This window comes from Hydra vulgaris, chromosome 11 (genome assembly GCF_038396675.1).
Source record: "Hydra vulgaris chromosome 11, alternate assembly HydraT2T_AEP".
In the NCBI taxonomy this organism is placed as follows: Eukaryota; Metazoa; Cnidaria; class Hydrozoa; order Anthoathecata; family Hydridae; genus Hydra; species Hydra vulgaris.
Genome location: NC_088930.1, coordinates 6,152,501 through 6,171,765, shown reverse-complemented (window position 1 = coordinate 6,171,765; position 19,265 = coordinate 6,152,501). Strand labels below are relative to the sequence as shown.

Sequence of the window (19,265 nt, the reverse complement as noted above, 5' to 3'; positions counted from 1 at the left end):
TTAATTCAAATTAATTAATTTAGGTGCCCCAAGAAGTCCTTGCGGACTTATCACAGAGCACCATGGAAGAGCATTTGAAAGGAAGTTTACACCTTCTTCCTTACCGATGTTATTAAACACGCCCAGAGCTGACGTTGAACCACGGGTCTCTAGTTTCTGAGGCAAGCGGCCTAACCACTGCGCTACGGCTGCTCTGTTCAATTTCAATTAAGTTCAAAAATTCAATTAAGCAAAAAGTTTAAAAAGTAATAAAGTTCATTCTAGAAGAAACTTTGACAGTTTTCTTCATAAAGTTAAAGTTCATAAAGTTACTTTATATGGTATATCTGGAAAATGCGCCATCTACTAAAAGTAATTATCGTGTTACTTGTCATTCAATTAAGTCTCATATTTTTTTTGTAATTGTTCCTATATTTTTCTGTTTCTAAGTGCTGATAATTTACATTCTACAGCTTGAGAAATTCAAAACGTTTTGCACAAATTTAAAATAAATTTTGAAAAATTTAAAGTTGGTTTGAATGTTTTAGAAAAAGTTCACTAGTTTTTTCCACACATATATATATAATACCTTTTTATTCAAAATCAGAACATTTATTGATATATAAAAAAATTAAGTTGAGTTTAAAAAGTTTGGAAAATATAACGACAACAACAAAAACAACAACAACAACAACAACAACAACAACAACAACAACAACAACAACAGCAACAACAATAACAACAACAACAACAGCAACAATAACAATAACAACAACAACAATACCAACAAATCAAAACAACAACAATAACGACAGCAACAACAACAACAACAACACCACCAACAACAACACCAACAACAAAAACAACAACAACAACTACAACAACAACAAAACCAAAAAAACAAAGCAACAACAACAACAACCAAAAAAGTATATGTAATATAATAAATCTACTTGTTATCTTATTTCAGATAAGTATAAGAATATCATTTTTTTTATGTTAGGGTAGAGCGGGGTTAGTTGAAACATCTCGAAAACTACGCATTACATGGCAAAAAATCTAATGGATGAAAGTTAGGGTATTGTAACACAATTGGCGACAAAAGGTTGTTGAACAACAGTAGGATTAAAAAAGTAAAAAATATATATATATATATTGCTTTTTTTCTCAGCCTCCACTTAAGTGTTGATATTTTACCAAAAAATCGGACTTCCAATTATAATTAGTCAATTTTTTCCTTACTGTTCCTTTTAAAGTTTTTATGTTCTCTTTAAAGCCCTACTGTTCTCTTTAAAACTTTACTATAGTTAGGTTTTAAAGAGAACAGTTAACACTTAAAAGTCAGATGACACATTAAAATGTTTCATCTTGACTAAGAGAAGTTGAACAGCTTTGAAAAAAAAAATAAAAAGAAAAAAACTTAACTACTTTACAATTTTATATTTATATGTTGATTTCTTAACTTGCCCCTCACAGATTGATTTCTCAGCTTGCCCCTCACAGTTGCTTAACTTACCACGTTTAGGCTGGTTGAAAAGCTCTGCAAACTTCAGGAAATATGTTCAAAAAAAAAGTTAAAAAAATACTTTTTTATTAACTAGTTTTTAGATAATTGAATTATCCAATAATTAAAATAATATGTAAATCCGACGTACTGTTCATGATATCTGTTAGATTTAGTAAAATTTGATCAACTAGCCCCAGTCTACCTCACTATGATTATGTTTAAAGTTTCTTTATGTTTGGTAATAACATAAATTATTTACTGTGGAATCGAGAAGTAAACGATTATACCGTTTGGGAATATCTTTTTTTTATATTCGTATATAATGTTTTTTTATAAATATTAATTGTTTATGAGCAGTAATAAATTGAAAATAGCATTGAGGAAAAAAAAAATGTTAACAAAAAAACATTCATGTTAACTATAGTCATACAAAGAAGGATTAGGAGGTGGGTAACTATGACAACCATACAGAATACCCATATACTTAAAAAAAAAGAAATTTTTATTATAAAGTTAAGTGATTAAGAAGGTAATTGTTTTAATAAAAATGTTTGAGGTATTATTTCAAATATATAAATAAGTTAAAATTCTAATCAATCAAATGAGTCAGAGCTAATACTTATTTGATTGACCTTCAAAAGCGAAAGCAGGAGGTTAAGAATTACCTTTTGCATATAAAAATGTTTAGACTAATATTATAAATTCAAAAAAAGTATTTAGCTGTAATAAAAATATTTTTATAGTTCGAGAAAAAATTAATTAAGAAGATATGGATAAGAAGAAATGTGAGAGTTTTATTAAAATATTTTGAAATTATGTAAAAGTTTCTTAGCAACGCAACCAGTCAAACTTTCAAACTTTAAGTAAATATTGAATAAACTTTTTTGGAGAAGCATACAATAAAAAAAATAAAAAAAAAAAAAAAAAAATAAGGTATGAGGTTTTAAGTTAGTCATATTTACATAAATAGTTTGATGGGACTTTTGGTTGCGTTTCTAAAAATTAATTTTTACTTTATTTTAAATCTTTATTTGCTTATTTATGATCTTTTTTTTACATTATTTATACCTTACCGTATTTATATCTTACATTATTTATACATATATATATATATATATATATATATATATATATATATATATATATATATATATATATATATATATATATATATATATATATATATATATATATATATATATATATAAATATATATATATATATATATATTATAAATTATTATTACTTTATTTTACATTATTTTTTTACATTATTTATATTATGTATTATATATTTTTAATTATTAATCGACAATATATAGTTATGTATTTATAAAATCTTTTTTTATTTTTTAACTTTTTATTTTTATTTTTATTTTTTTTAAGTAAAGTATAAATATCATATAAAAGTTAAGATTATTCAGAAAGTGTAAGTTTGAGTTTCCGAAAAAAAAAACAACAGCTGTAGTTGATAAAAGAAATACAAAAAAATTATGCATATATTTATTTATACAATAATATTTTGTTAGCACGAAAAGAATGCTATCCTGACAACATATATTTAATGGTTAAAATAGTGTTCATATTTTGGTTAATAACACAATAGCTCGACAGTTATATAATTCCATGATGGCGACACGATGGTTTAATACATGTTCTACATTTATACAGCTACAGTTTAGGAATTATTCCTGAGCATTCTGCCACGGTTTCTAGGTTTCTTTAACACGTTTTCCAAAATACTGATGTTTTTCGTGTAAAGCTCAAGGACAAAAATTGTCTAATAAGGTTAAAAAATGAAAAAAAAATTTATAGCAACAACAAAAAGGGTTTGAAGATAGATAAAACGATAAAGAGGAAACATTATATGAAAAAGAGGAATTTAGCATGTCTTTATATGTAATAAGTTTGAGTTTAGGGAGTCTGGATTTTAGTTTTGGTCCAACCTCTAAACATTATCTAAAAAAATATCAAGGAGTTTTTTTCAAATTTGACACACTGTGTTTTAAAAAAAATGGACAAAACTAAGCTTAAACTAATTAGCGCATAAAACCATTATTTTTAACAAGGAGTTCAAAAATATTGGTAATATGCCCCAATTAATATAAACTTCATCCTAATTATAAGATTACTATGTTTAGATGAAATGCACGGGTCATCGTAACGCGCCGTTTTTTGACTGGTTTAAAAAACTCTAAAATTGTATATAATGATATTGTATACGTGAATTAAGTCTCACAGTTTTCCTCTAAGATCTATATAAGTTATATTCTAGATATTTTTAAACCCTTTTTAACAAGTCGCTTTTCATAACTAACCATTTTATTTGATTGCGGTTTTTTGGTGGCCTTGTGCTTAACTCTTTTAATCATAAAAGTATATGCTAGATATAGATCACTCCATGCTAAAGGCGCGAATTATAATAATTTGTATATTCTAGAACTCAGCTTGGCTAATTGCTTATTATTTTAAAAAACAGAAAAAATAGCAGCTAAACTAAATACGGTAAACTTGTGTTTCTTTTCACTAATAGTTTTACTTTCTCGTTATGTTCAACTTTTTAGCTTATTAATTATTTGTTGGTTATCAAGAAAACCAAAAATTTTTATTGTTCATTAGGCTAAGTTATTTCTTAATTCTTAATTTCCACCGACAAAATGTAAAGAGTAAGCTACTTCTGCAAACACAAATAGATGCCTTCATGGTCGATAGTCAATTATCTTTGATAACATTTTATTTAACTATCGATTGGAATTATTACACAGAGACTAAAACAATTGAGCAATTTTTTTAAAAGTATAAATACTCCTTAAAGCTTTTTTTTTTAGTAACTAAATACATTTTAGATACACTAATATATAATATGTTTTAAACGTGGTCCTTGACATGTAAGTCAGATTTTTAAGTAATGCAAGTGGAACATGATAATTACAAGTTGATTTTCAGACAAATAGTTAGAGAGAAATTTTATTATTTTAATTATTATTTTAAACGTAAACAACTAGTTATATTATAATATTTAATTTACAATTTAAATATTTATCAATATTTGAATTATAACCGTTGATAGCATTAATTTCTTTATGAAACAGCTAGATCCTTTCAAAATCTGTACCCAGAGCAAATCAACTTGATTGCTCTTATTTAATATGAATTATTTAGGGAAGATGAATGATTGCTTACCTTGATAATAATAAAATAGTTAATATTATAATGTATAAACAATTTGTACAAAAATTTTTTAAACGCTTTATGGATTTTTTTTTTAAATTTATTTTATTTTAACAGTAGTTTATAATTCGAAAAAAGTTCGAACTTTAACAAAGTTACTGAAAAAAGTTCGAACTATTTCGAACGTTATGTCAATTATGTTAAATCAGTCAAAAGTAATGCGTAAAAAGTATGCGTAAATCTCTTTATTTGTTTATCATTATTAATTAGGACAAAAGTAAATAACATCAATAAAAACTCTTCATAGTCGGCTTTAAAAAAGTTAGTGCATCTAAAGTTTCGTCATTTAAAGAATTTCTTATTTTAGTAACAAAAAGTCCAAGACTAGAAAAAGCTCTCTCTTAGCTTCTACCGATGCAGGAGGAATTGTTTGAAGAGCTTTGAAAAGTAAATCTAAATACTTTGGCCTAGCTTTGCTAACTTCCAAAACAGCCGTTTCCTTTTGAACGAGGTTTGTTCCAATATCCTGATAGTCAAGTTTCATTTCAGTGACTTATTGTTCAATAAAAAGTTTGAGTTGTTGAGCTAAATTCAAATGATTTTGATACTTTTTACGTTATAAGTTATACTATCAGTTATACTACTTACTTCCTTGTCATCATCAGAACTATTGTCAGATAGCTGAATTAATCGCTGAATGACATTGGTAACAAGATTAGTAATCGTCTTTTTTAATTTTGCTTTTTTTAATCTTGCTGCCAAACTGGTCATCTTTATTTAAGACATTCGGATTTGAAAGTATTTTATGAGATGAATTGAATGAAAGTTTCTTCTTTCAATTATTCTATGTTCAAATATCTGTTTAACAAGTTTACTTATAGGTGTATTAGCTTCATGAAGTTTTTTTTCTTGTAAATTCATCACAATTTTAGGGTACAAAAAATCAGTATCTCCCTTTGAAAGAGTTTTAATGGCCAATTATAGTGGCTTTAAAGTAACACAAAGCTAATTTATGACATCAAACTCATTTTTAGTTAGAGGAAAATCAATATTCATACCAATCAGAGCTATTTTTACTTCTGTTTGCACCTACAAAAAACCTTCAAGCATATCAATAGTGCTGCCAATAATACTCCATCTTGTCTTTGAATCACAAATCAAAGCTTTTTCTTTTCCAAACTTTTCAATTATATTTGGTTGAAGTTCATCATCATTGCTCACTGGTAATCTACGAAATTTTTTAACCAATTTTCTTATTTTTGACACAGTTTCTTGATATTCAAGTTTCAATAATGGAATAGAACTTTCACTAACTTCATAAACAGTTTGAATATCATCACTAACTTCAGTCTCATTTTCATTATCACTGTAACCTTGATCATAATCTACAGCTTCTATATCACCATCAACATGGTTATTATCAAAACCATGAGCATCAACTATGTTTTTTGTATAGAGCACATCAATCACACATAGATAAATAGCGTGGTTGTAACACATTTGATGTTCAGGTTTAGTGTCATGACCAATTTTTTTCATTTAGCTTACTCCATCAGTACCAGAAGCTACAATGTCTTTGTCCAAAATTAAATCAAATAAATTAAGCTTTTCGCTGATCAATTTTATAGCTTTTGTTGCTGGCATTTTAACTTCGATTCTTACCATTTCAAGCAATTGAAATCCTTCACTATGATGTAGATTTAAATTCATATATCTCCTGTTTTTTACTGAAGTATATTCATCTTCGGTTTCATTTTCAAAGAACTTAAAACTTGTTTTTTGACTAACGTGAAGTGTTTAATGACAAGATCGCGAACGGTTTGAGGACTTTGAGGGATTTGGTATTGCTGGGCACAAAATGCTGATCGCAAAGTTTCACTTCTAGCATTGGTGTGAAAGCTGATTTCATCACTAGCTGATAGTTGACTCAAAATTTCAGATAGAGTTTTATGGTCATCTTTGAAAAAACTTTCAATTCGAGGTATTTTGGCAGCAGGAATGTTTGCTGCTGCCTCAGGCGCAGAGTTATTGCATTTAAGAATTTTAGTTTTGTGTTTTGTTTTTAAATGCCTTGTAATATCTGTTGTTGTTGAGCCTTGTATTTTGAGAGTAATTTTACAGAGTTTACTCTTTAAACTCTGTTATTCTACAGAAAATTCGAAATATCCCCATGCCTCAAATCTTATAGTTGTGCTTATATCTTTAAACTCATCCATTCGTACTACTAAAACTTTTATTAGCTCGTCGACGCTATATTAACTAGGGGTGAGAAAAACCAGATGTCCGGTCCGATTTGGTAAAATTCGATTCAGATTGTGACAAACCGGACCGGATATCTCATAGTTTTGCTCACGTATAGTTGGAAAACAGGATATCCAGCCCGGTTTGTTGAAATTTGAATTTGATTCTAGCAAACCGGACTGGATATCCGGTTTTTCTCACCCCTAATATTAACTCGGCTTTTTTTTTTAAATTAAGAAATTTTATAAACTATTTTATGGGTGCCACCGTGGGATTTCTTTAACAATTAAAAATATGTAATGTACGTCACTATTTTAATTTTTAAACTTAAAAGTAACGTTCTACATTATTTGTTACATATTCCTTTGTGACTTGAACTTTAAAAGTGTTGATTTTGAAAAAAAGCAACACGTTCGAACCTCAACATGCTTGAACTGGGAGCCCTATTTGTGTAACATAAAAAACAACTAATTTTGTTTTGTAGAAACTTAAAGAAAAGTTGTATCTGAACGAAGAGAAATTGGCACTTAATAAATCTAATGGCGTTTTCAAACAAAAAGCTATTGATGATTAAAATGATGAAACTACACAGACTGATTTGTGTAAATGTTATAAATTTAAAACCCATTTATAAGTTGATTAGTTAATAAATACAAAACTAAAAGAACTGTTAAAAAATAAACATTTAGGGGAACAACCGAAGAAAAATACTCCTCATACTGATTGTTGTATGATTAACTTGGAAAATGCAGTTGTTGCATAGTTACTATACAGCAAAAAGTTATTCATAGCAGCTAAGAACCCAAAACCCGTTAAATCATTATCTCAAAGACATATAAAATTGGACCGTTGTACAGTTGAGACCAATAATATGTTTGGATAAGACGAAGTTTGTCCTAAAAGATTCAGATGGAAAACAAAATGTGAGAAAACCAAATGGTTAGCAATTAAGACAAATGCACTTTATAGAAACCGTGAAACATGTGGGTGGAAAAAGCTTGATGGTTTGGGGGTGCTCTTTGGGATTTTCCTGATTGTGACCGTTCTATTGCATTAAATAGATGATGGACATTGTTTATTTTTGCCTGGTCACAAATATATCAATTTCAAATTGAGAAACTTATTGATTCTTTGCCTCTATTTGATGTACTGAAGTTTTAAAAAACAATGGACGTACCATTAATAAATAATCTGATATGCTTTTGATTATATTTTCTTTAAGATTTCTTTGGTTTTAAAGTTAAAGTTATTGCTTTTATTTACTTTCTACAACTTTTGATGGTATGTGATCAAATGATGGTATACTGATGTTTCTAATAAACACATAAGTATATCATTGAAAATGTATAGACACTGCCTATATCTTACATAGAATAATTGCTTACACCATATTTTATTTAAAGCAAATCTTTTTGGTATTAAAACTGAAATGGCTATAAGAAGTTTGTTATATATATATAAGGGTAGGTCCATTTTAGCTTTTTTTTCGAATTTGAAGTTGCGTAATGTTGCAGTTACTGTGTCTAGGTTAGAAATGAGATTTTGCCAAATCTCAAGAATCCTGGTTTGAAAAATGGCTGGCGGATTTATATTTCAAGTCTTAATTTTGGACTAGTTTTGTTAAATAGTTAATTAAAATGTTGAAATATTTTATTTTAAGTATAATAATCTCGTTTTAAAATATCTCGTTTCGAATTTATAAAGTAACCAATAAAAGATTTCTTAAAAAGCGCAATTGTTTTAAGAGGCCAATAAATTTTCGCTAAATCGTTTACACGCATTTAAATTTAAATTTTGCAAATCTTTTTTGCATTTAAAAGTTCTTGTTTGTATTTAAAAGTATTATATCTTGTTTGTATTTAAAAGTTGGTTTTAAAATGAAATATAAAGTATTAAAAAGTAGGTTCAAAAAAAAAGTCGCAAATTAAAAAAATCTTTTAATACCAAAGGTAAATACTTATGATTATTATATTTAGAGTAATGTTTTTACCTATTTATACAAAATAATTTTTGTTTTTTCAACTTTTCGAAGAAACTAATGGATTTACATAATTTAGTCGGAGGAACTTATAGTTTTACTAAATTCCTGAATGAAAATGATTGGGGCTCATGGCCCCCTCATTTTGAAAACGAGGGGGTCATGGGCCCCCAAATTTTTTTAAAAGGGTTTTATTTCTTTATTTTTTAGCAAAGCCAATTTTTAATAGTAAGTTTTGATATTTTAGGTTTTTTTGGTGCTTTCACCCCCACTAAAAAGTCACGCTGTTACCCATGGCTCTAAATGTTATACTTTAATACAGTTTACATTTATAATTAGTCCACGAGAAATGCCAAAAGTAAAGGCTACAATTACACGGATGAAAAGTGAAAAAAAATATTGTGGTAGCCCATGTGAATTATCAATAACAGATCCAAGCACTTTTAAACAGGTTATTCAGTACTATTACTACCTTGTTCATATAAATCCAAATGTAGATATCGTATTAGTGACTCAGCAAATAAGCAATGACATAAAATCAATTTGGGCTACAGTTAACCCAAGTTTACCTCTTATAACGGACAAATCTATTAATAGGAAAGTTAAAGATCTTCTCGTACTTGTTAAGGATATTAATCGCAAGCATAGAAAAGCAAGCGTTAAAAGAAATCTTGATGCAAACTTAGACAAATTTTTTGATATTTCTGCATGTTCCTGTTCATTAGATGTGTTTCCCTGTAGTGACAGAAAAGTTTCATGTAATAAAGAAAATTGCATAGAAGAACATATTGTATGCCTTTGCTCTCAAAGTAATAAAGTAACTCTTGAAGACAGAGCTTATCTTCGTGATCAGAGGAAAAAAATTGGTTCAAAAGGTGCATATCAACTTTTTTCCGTTGATAGATTTTCTGTCAAAAGGATTCAAAGACTTGATAAAGAACGAAATAAAATATCTCATAAGCTAGTTGATGGAGATGAATCCCTCATAGACACGTAAACTTAATTGAAGAAACAAGTGATTTAACCATTACGGAGGTAAATATTTTATAAATACATGAAAAATTTGTAGTAGATGAAACAAAAAGTATTTTATTTTATTAACTTTTTATAGGATGAAGGTGAATGGAAACCAATAAATAATCCTATTGGAAAATACAACTTGGTTAAACTTCCAAGATTTGCAATGGAACTAGTCAGAAACGAGTGTTCGCCAAACGTAGGTTCAGCCCTTGCAAATGCTTTACTATATGACATAAAATATCTCCTGAAAAATGATGTTGATATAAAAGATATTTTGATTGATAAATGCAAATTAGATAGGGCCAAGTCAAAAGTAAAAATTGTTAGTGAAGATGTGGACTCAAAACAAAAAAAACAGTTAATTTGTCTTGGGGTTGATAGCAAGCTCGATCATATAACTAAAACAAGTAAAGTAATAAACTCACCTCAAGGAGAAGTACTAAAGAAATGCATTAAACCTGAACATCACCTCACATTTACTTATGAAGATGGAGAATCGAGTGGAAGTTATTTGACTAATAGGACGATTCCTGTCACTGGTGCTACAGACTTAGTTCTTGCTACCGAAACGTTCAGTGTTTTACAAGCTATTCTTCTTGATAATACTCCTACCAATACTGGACCAATAAGTGGCTTAGTTGTAAAATTAGAAGAGTTTTTAAAAAGAAAACTACAATTAATTGGATGCGCCTTACATCAAAATGAACTTCCGTTACGAGCTCTTTTTGTGAAACTTAATGGTGACACAACCGGGCCAAAAAGCTTCAGTGTCTACTTGGCAAAAGATGTGCTGAAAATATTCAGGATAGAAATCAAGTTTTGTTTGAATGTATTGAAAACCCAATTGTAGATAAATTTATTCCAGAAAAAATACTAACAGACCTTAGTTGCAATCAAAGACTTTTATTTGAATATTGCGAAGGAAAAGGTATTGGTAAAGAATAAATAATCTCCCCTTTGATGATGTTAAACATATTGTTAAAAAAAACATTAAAAACAACGCATTGTGTCTAAAACCTGAAAGTATTCTTTATGCCATGCTAAAAGATAATGACAGCAACATACGAAACTTTGGTTTTTAAATCTTACTGGCTCTAAGGCAAAGGTATTTTTTTTATAATTAACTAAAATAAATTTAAAAAAAAAGACACATAAAATGTGGTAATTGCTTTTGATTTATATTTATAGAGTAAACAATACAAGTTTGGAAGTAAATTTGAAGAAAATTCCGGAAATTAATTTTAATGCTAATTATTGGTATGAGTTGGTTGACATCATCAATGCTAAATTTACGGAGCCCCCAACAACATAAAATATTTCAATTGAGCAAATCCAATATATGATTGACAATAATGTTGAACCTGAAATCCCCGACTTTCCATCTCACTCCCAGAGTGTTGAGCGAGCGGTAAAACTTGTGTCAGAAGCATCCCAATACGTCTATGGATTCGAGAATCGACACAGCTGCATTTTAACTAAACTACTTAGCAGGAAGATGCGTAAACCATATGTTTCAAAAGGGTATTATTTCCATTCTTATGATGATACATTTTAATTGAAAATTTTTTCCTGAATATATATAACCATGTTCAAAATGTTTTAAGTTGTAAAAATAATGTTTATTTTGATATTCTTATGTAAATATAAGAATAGAAGTTTCACTTTTTAAATCTTCAAATAGTTAACAAGTTGTTATAAAGTTAGCTTAATTGTTATAAATTATTATAAACTTAAATCATTCAGAAATGCAGTTAATTTTAAAAAACAATTAAATATGAATATATTTAAAACGTCAATTTTTGCATATAATGCCTTTTAAGGTGTTTTTTCGCATAATCCTACAAATCATAGAATTTAAATCCGCTAGCGATTCTTCATCCAAAATCTCTCAAATTTTGAGTAATCATATTTTAACTGTCTCCAACAACTGCAATATTACGCAATATGCGGAATTAAAATCGACCTACCCTAATATATATATATATATATATATATATATATATATATATATATATATATATATATATATATATATATATATATATATATATATATATATATATATATATATATATATATATATATGTATATATGTATATATATATATATATATATATGTATATATATATATATATATATATATATATATATATATATATATATATATATATATATATATATATATTTATATATATATATATATATTGTTTGTATGTATAGCTTTTTACTCACCTCCTTATTATAAGCAACTCAATCAATCTACATACATACAAGAGGAGACTAAAAATGACACATCTGTTTTCTTTGGCAACGTAAGAGCTTTATTTTTATTTAATCAAAAGTTCAAGTTTTAATAATTCTAAAATAAAGCAACATTTATTAACAGGTTTATACTAATACAGCAAATACTTCACAGGATTCTATAAATTCTATACCACCTGTAAGTGCTGGTAATCCAATAAATTCCTCATTAGGTCCGAGTTACCTAAAACCAGAACCAGCAGTTACTGCAAATCCAGTAAACGTGTCAATATCACAAAGTGCACAACCTCAAGCAGATCAACCGTTACCTTCATCGCACGCTTTTATGGCTTGGTTTTCGTGTTTATGCTGCTTTTGGCCTCTTGGTCTTATTGCCGTATATTACTCAAATAAAGTAAGCTAAACTTTTTATAATTTTTATTGTAAAAGAATGAGCAATTAACGTTAATCTTTCTTGAATAAACTAGCAATTTAAAGCTCTAGCTTGATATAAAACACAAGTAATTTTTTCTTGAATAAATTTATTTTTTTTAAGGTAAATTCTGCTATCAGCATAGGAGATCGAGAAAAAGCAATTTTAGCTTCTAAAAAAGCAAAAATATTTTCCACAATATCACTTGTAATTGGGTTAAACTTAACATGGATCATATATTTGATAAACCAGAAATTGACAACCGTTACTTATACGACAAATACACTAGGAAGTTAATATAATAAATAAAATAAAAATATTTTACAGTTTGTAACATGTCACTTCATTTTGTCACATAATGTTAATTTTTTTTTTCATATTCATATTTGTCGCATAAAAAATAATCATTTTGTATAACTATTTAAATTGTTATTATTATTTCTTTTGATTTTTGATTAGAAGGTTTTCCTTAATAAGACAACTCTAAATATACTTTTTATGAAATCAAATAAGTGTTTAACTAACTTTGTTTAAAAATAAAGTTTATATTGTCTTAGTATTAAATTTATTGCTAACTCTTTTAAGAATCAAGAGTGAGCAATTTTGTTTGCCATTTAAACAATGATAAATTGTTTTGGTTCAAGTTTCACAGTCGTCAGAGTTTTTAAAAACTCTGAATACCGTGTTTCGTTTTATTAGAGTATAGTTATTGGAACTGTTTAAACGCAAGTTTTACCTACGAAAAAAAAGTTGACGAAATATATCTAGTAAAGAATTTCTCATATGCTTTATAAGCTTATGAGATATGACTATGGATTAGATTAGAGATACGATTATGAATAAGACTAAAGTAAAAGTTTTTTCGTAAACTACAATCGAAATTAAAGTAAGAATAATATAAAACCTCTATTACAGATGATTTAATGTGCCCCATATATTTTTCCTTTAAAAATATTATCTATAACATAAGAAATTATATATCATATATCATTTATCACACCATAAAACTTTGTGTATTTTTCCCGTTTGATTATTACGGGATAAATGAGCAACTTATTAGATAACTTATATATTAGAATTATTAATGGAAAGTTAATTGATTGGTTGACTTGCTTTATAAAACTAGTAAATCAAAAAAAAATTCTTTTTTCAAATCCATGCTTTATGCAAGCAGAATTCTATTGGGCCTAGAAATTCTTCTTTTGTTATCTTTTGTAAAAGGAAAAATTACTGTTACGTTTTTAAATTTTTTTTTTATTAATTCAGTGTTCTTATAAATACAAATTAAATTTTTGTTAACTTAATTAACTTTTTTTGGTCAAATTTTTTCCATTTCCTTGTATTGTCATCGAAAATGATTAAGTGTGCAAAATTTGAGCAAAATTGGTTGAGAAAAAAGCTTTCAAAAATTGATTTCAAATTTTGTGGCACACAAACATATATATATAGAAAGTAACCTTATATAAAGCATGGAATAAAAAGAAATTATCATTGTCAGGTCAGACGTATAATCATCACGATCATTCTGCTTCTGGTAACATGTAATCCAGTTCAACCATTTCTATTTCCTGTTCTCTTGAGATTTGCTTACTATGCAAATCATAAAAAGTGTACAATACTTGTTATCAATACTATTTAACATTGTCAATACTTGAATTGTAATCAATATTATATGTAAATAATATATTGTATTACTAGTACTGTTATCAATAGTATTTAATACTTTTTTTTATTATTTAATACTTCTTATGTCTAAAGAAGTACCATTTTTTGTCTATTGGTGGCGTCTTAGTTGCCTCCAATAGACAAAAAATTGTGTATTTTTTTATATATATTTGCTTGTGTTCTGTCTGAACTTCTGGCGCAATGTTCATTTACCCGTAAGTTGCTAAATGTATGTATGTGTTCTGTGATAACTACTGGCGCGGTGTTTGCTGACTGTAAGTTACTATATTTATGTTTGTGTTCTGCGCGAGCCTTTTGCGTGGTGTTAGCTCACTCGTATGTTACTTCATGTGTTTATGTTCTGTTCTGTTATGTTATGTTATGTTATGCTTATATTCTGTTTGAACCTCTGTTGTTGTGTTAGCTCAGTTACTAACTACACAGTTAGCAAACACACATTGGCCAAAGTTTTTAAAACTATTGCAAACGTAGGCTGTTTTTTCCAAAGCAAGTCTAACGTTGATCTAATATCATATTTTTAAAAATAGTATAGATAAAAGACTTAATGTCAACACATTTAACAACTTGCACAGATACATTGGGCCAACATATATAAATCCAATGTAATAACCCAACGTTGATTCGATGTATATGGATTAAGGTTGACCCAATGTATATATCCCAACATTGATTCAATATATATAAATCAACGTTGATACAAAGTATACAACCCAAGGTTGTAAACTTTGTATACAAATGAGCGCAAAATTAATAAAATCTTAAACAAAATCTTCCGTAAATTTTAAAATATTAAACCCACAAAGCATACATCATTAATGTATTTATAATATTTTTAAAATTATTATTTTAATATGCTAAAATTATTATTTTAAAAATAATGACAAAATCTAATTCCGATAAACATTAAATGCAACGTTGAGCCAACGTAAAATACAATGCCGTGCCAACTAATTAACACAACAGGACTAAGATAACTGCTTATTGCTTAGAGTGCTGTTTATGATTTGTCTATGATTTAGTCAAGCTCATCTAAACTTAAATTATGTCCAAAGTTTGAGCTACTCTCCCATTATTTAAATACAATCAATGTTGCTACTCTAATAATTACCTCTAGCTCCATCAACCAAAACTCATATTTTCTTAACTTGCCATTCAACAAAGTCACATTCTTTCACTGCATCCTTCACTTTACGCTTTAGAGACATTTATTGATCTAGTTTTTTTACACGCACTCAAATGCTTTGAAACTGTCTCTCATCTACATGTTTTTCTAACTCATGCAAAACTAAAACTTTTAAGTCTTCTGTCAATCGGTTCCTTTCTCATTAACACTATTCTTTGTTTCCTAGAAACTTTTAACTTAATAGTGGTTAATTGTAGATCTATTAATAGTTAATTAGTTGAAAATAAGTTTTTTTTTTCACAGTTTAAAATAGTTTATTTTTATAAGCAGTAAGTTAAAGTTTTCTAGTTCATTACTCATTGCAACAAACATTGATTTTAAATTGCTATGATTGTATAACAAAGTCATCAGTATACATTGTTGAAGGCACTATAGATAAAGCTCTATACATTACATTGATATATATTAAAAAACAAAAATGGCCTTAGGATTGAACCCATGGTCTTTCTATTTGATCAATAAACACTCCCAGCACCTGCTCACTTATTTTGAACAATTGAAATATTTTGTTTTTAATTTCAACTTTTTGAACATAAAAATTCAGCGGCGTAGAATGCTCTTTTGGGCTTTACACTTGTTGGCTGTATAAATAGTATATAATCATATGTTTTTCTGAAGGTGATCCCCTCTTGTGTTACCAATTTCAAAAAACAACATTTCTTTTTGAATTTTAGAATTTATACTTTCTACCTTTACAGGTGGTATTTGTATTGCTGCCAATCCTATTTCCATAACTTTATTTAATTGTTCACTAATGGTTTTGAATTTATTATTATATTCGTAGCTTCATAACGCCGGTTCAACTAAACATCACTGTTACTACTCAAGTCTACTGCTGTCGAGCTTAAACGCTTATTAGGTTTGTCATAATAATTTTTATTTTGGGTACTTGTATTTAGTACGAAAACTTCTGGTATTTTTGATGAAATAACCTGGCCATTAGAAAGATAATAAATTAAGCTACTTAATGGCGTTCTTCTCTCTATAATTTGGTAAAAAAATCATCATACAATAGTTTTATAGTTTCATATTGTTGTGGTTTTATTTTTGCCAACATGAAATCCAATGCAATGACAGCGGAAATTAAAGTTGCGTTTCGTCGACAAACTGTTTCCGCAGTTGCTTTAACGGGAGTCAAAAGTACTATTAAATCAGATATTTTTCTGTATTAATTTTCGTTTATCTTAACTAAATCATCAATGTTGGAATCAATTTTTAATCTAGAAATGTCTTTTTAATACAATATTTTATTTTACTACCCTTAGTTTTCATTCCCCTTAGTTTTCCTTACGATCTGTCAACCTTTAACCACTTTGATCATACACGTGCTCCAATAAATTTTTGGATGTTTTCATAACTTTTTTTTTCATAATGGCATGATCTGGATATTAATCTCATCATCAATACTAACTACTATTAATTAATGATCAATAGTCAGAAAGAACCATCTGCAGTTTCTTAAATGTACAGTATACTCGCAAAAACTTAAATCCCCTACTTCCAGTAGGTCAAAGTATCTAAAGTTTTAAATCTATCTTTCTTATAAAAGTTACTTGATAACTCGAAAAAATACATTCAATAATCAATCGATAAGTCGAAACATTTTCTTTGTCCCTTCAAGGTTTAAGTATTAGGAGTTTAGTATATTGGTTTTATCATGTGTTTACTGTATTTGTTTCGAAGCTTCTTTCATTGACTCTTGCGCTGTTTGCACAAAAGCATTATACAACTCACAACTGATTTTGTCATAACTTGTCTTAAATACTGGTACTGACATATTCATACAAAATCAAAACTTTGTTTTGCACTAAAACCTTGACCTGTCTTATTATTACAACAACCGTTCACATATTGGTTTTAAAACTATTTCTTTCTAATGTAGGGTCAAATTTACTTCACTCTCTTGAAGATTAAATTTTTTTTTCCAATTACATTCAGCGTTGAAAATAATCAAAAACTGGGCAAGATTTTTTTTTGGACAAAAAAACCTAATGTCTACAGCTTAAACACAACGCGGGCATCTTCCAATAATATTAGACACCTTTTAAATTTATTCACAAGAGAAAAAAAAGATCACTGTCTATAAAAATGTTTGCAATTAGAGGTGACATTTGATCTTTTCATAGCAATTATCAAATAGATATAGTGTACTCTAAATTAGAAAAAGCATATGATAAAGTCCCTTATTGTCGACTCATTCCTAAAATAAGAGCAAATTGCATACAAGGTCAACTTATTGCATGTATTGAAGCGTGGCTCAGAAACAGGAAGCAAAGAGTTGTATAAGAGGATCTTGTATCTAAATAGAAAGCCGTAGCTTGTAGTTTACCTCATAGTTCTGTACTAAGCTCTCTTTTACTTGTTCATTATGCTAATGATTTATCGAGCTGGATACATCAAACTATAGAAATCTATGCTGACGGTAGCAATATAATTAAAGTAACCAAAATCCTAAAAAAGATACCAAAGTCCTATAGTATAAAAAGCCATAAAAAATGAAATTTTGTTATTTTATTCTTAAAATAAATTTTCGGCCAAATACTTCTGAATATAGTGACTGAGGAGAACATTAGAAAATTATAATTCTTTAGAATTAGAAATCGGATTTCTGATCACTGATGATCTTAAACGAAAAAATTCTGTTGAAGCAGATGCTCCCAAAGGTAGTAGAATACTTAGTGCCTAATAAAAATTTTTTAAAAGCAAAACCCTTTTTTATTTTAAGCGTATATCATCTATATTATTTTATCACATAAAACTCATTAAAAATTTATAACTAGTTTTGTGCAAAATGGAATTAATTCAAATAAACAGATCCGAGTTAGAAGCTAGTTGTACTACTAAACTTTAAAAAAATATTAAAATTTCAACCTTAGGGTAGAATATGTAGTATACCCTTAGTATTGTATTATTTTTTACCTTTAAGGTAAAAAATAATACAATACTATTAAGGCAATAATAACATTTTAAGGCAAAATTTTGAATTATAAAAAAAATAACTTCAAGGCAAAATATTGTAACACAAATCATTACACTGGTCAACAAAGTTTTTTTTCAGCTGATATAACTATGTCTCTCTAGTTAACTTGAACATGCTGAATCAAAAAATCGCATTAGTTTTTATTCTTTATGTCCCAATTTCTTGGAATATTCGAAAAACATTTTTAGTGTAAATGCTGCTTTTCGAATAAAGAAGTATAAAACATGACATGAATAAGATATGGTTACAAGTGTTTAGAAATAATGAGTGAGCTTGGGCTGCCATTTATGAGTCTCTTGAGTGTTTCTTTTTAAAAACGGAGTATAATTGGCTATCATAGCTTTATTCCATTTGCCTTGATACCTCTTCTCCATGATCCAAATCTCCTAATGAAACCTTTCACCGTGTTTGTCTGAAACTGCGCTTAAATTTTCCGGGAAAAAGTCAAGATGAGAATCAAAGAAATGTGGCTTTAAAGACATTCGACAATCCAGTTCTTGATAATGCTTCACAAGACTTTCTACCAGATTCTTGAAACCATCTGCCCTGTTGTTTCCCAGGAAGTTATGAACCACGGCTTTAAATGACTGCCGAGCATAGCATTTAGCTGGTGTAAGAGTTTCCTCAAATTTCCTATTTTTTAGGAGCTCTCTTATTTGAGGCCCATCAAACACACCTTCTTTAATTTTTGCCTAAAAAATAATTCGAGACAACTTTTTTGGACGTAATTAAAGCCGGCTTCGTTTTTATTAATTGCCTTTACTAAACATTTCACCAAACCCAATTTGATAAGCAAAGGAGGAAGTACAATTATCAGCGGTTCTATAATGTGTTAAACGTTGCGGTA

The 19,265-nt window shown here is 28.1% G+C and overlaps 1 protein-coding gene across 4 annotated transcripts; it reads left to right on the top strand.

The window, feature by feature from the left end:
- The first annotated feature begins 2,090 nt into the window (after positions 1-2,090).
- On the top strand, positions 2,091-13,025 carry LOC136087364 (proline-rich transmembrane protein 1-like). 4 transcript variants are annotated; one of them, XR_010641749.1, is made up of 7 exons: positions 4,765-8,846; positions 9,123-9,910; positions 9,987-11,000; positions 11,084-11,416; positions 12,116-12,207; positions 12,282-12,551; positions 12,693-13,025. XR_010641749.1 is itself a non-coding variant. In XM_065809911.1 (7 exons), the coding sequence occupies exons 4-7, from the start codon at positions 11,404-11,406 to the stop codon at positions 12,864-12,866; spliced, it is 549 nt and encodes a 182-aa protein (XP_065665983.1). In that variant the 5' UTR covers positions 8,710-8,846; positions 9,123-9,910; positions 9,987-11,000; positions 11,084-11,403; the 3' UTR covers positions 12,867-12,989. The 4 variants fall into 4 exon arrangements, 2 of the variants coding, with proteins under 2 accessions (XP_065665982.1, XP_065665983.1); XM_065809911.1 differs by having other exon boundaries at positions 8,710-8,846; positions 12,693-12,989; XR_010641748.1 differs by lacking the exon at positions 4,765-8,846 and having other exon boundaries at positions 8,868-9,910.
- Positions 13,026-19,265: the final 6,240 nt, after the last annotated feature.

What these genes read in the sequence shown, in the direction of transcription:
- LOC136087364 (XM_065809910.1), top strand. An exon ending in CATCTGTTTTCTTTGGCAAC is followed by an intron (nt 12,208 to 12,281) that starts GTAAGAGCTTTA and finishes ATTTATTAACAG; the next exon opens with GTTTATACTAATACAGCAAA. An exon ending in CCGTATATTACTCAAATAAA is followed by an intron (nt 12,552 to 12,692) that starts GTAAGCTAAACT and finishes ATTTTTTTTAAG; the next exon opens with GTAAATTCTGCTATCAGCAT.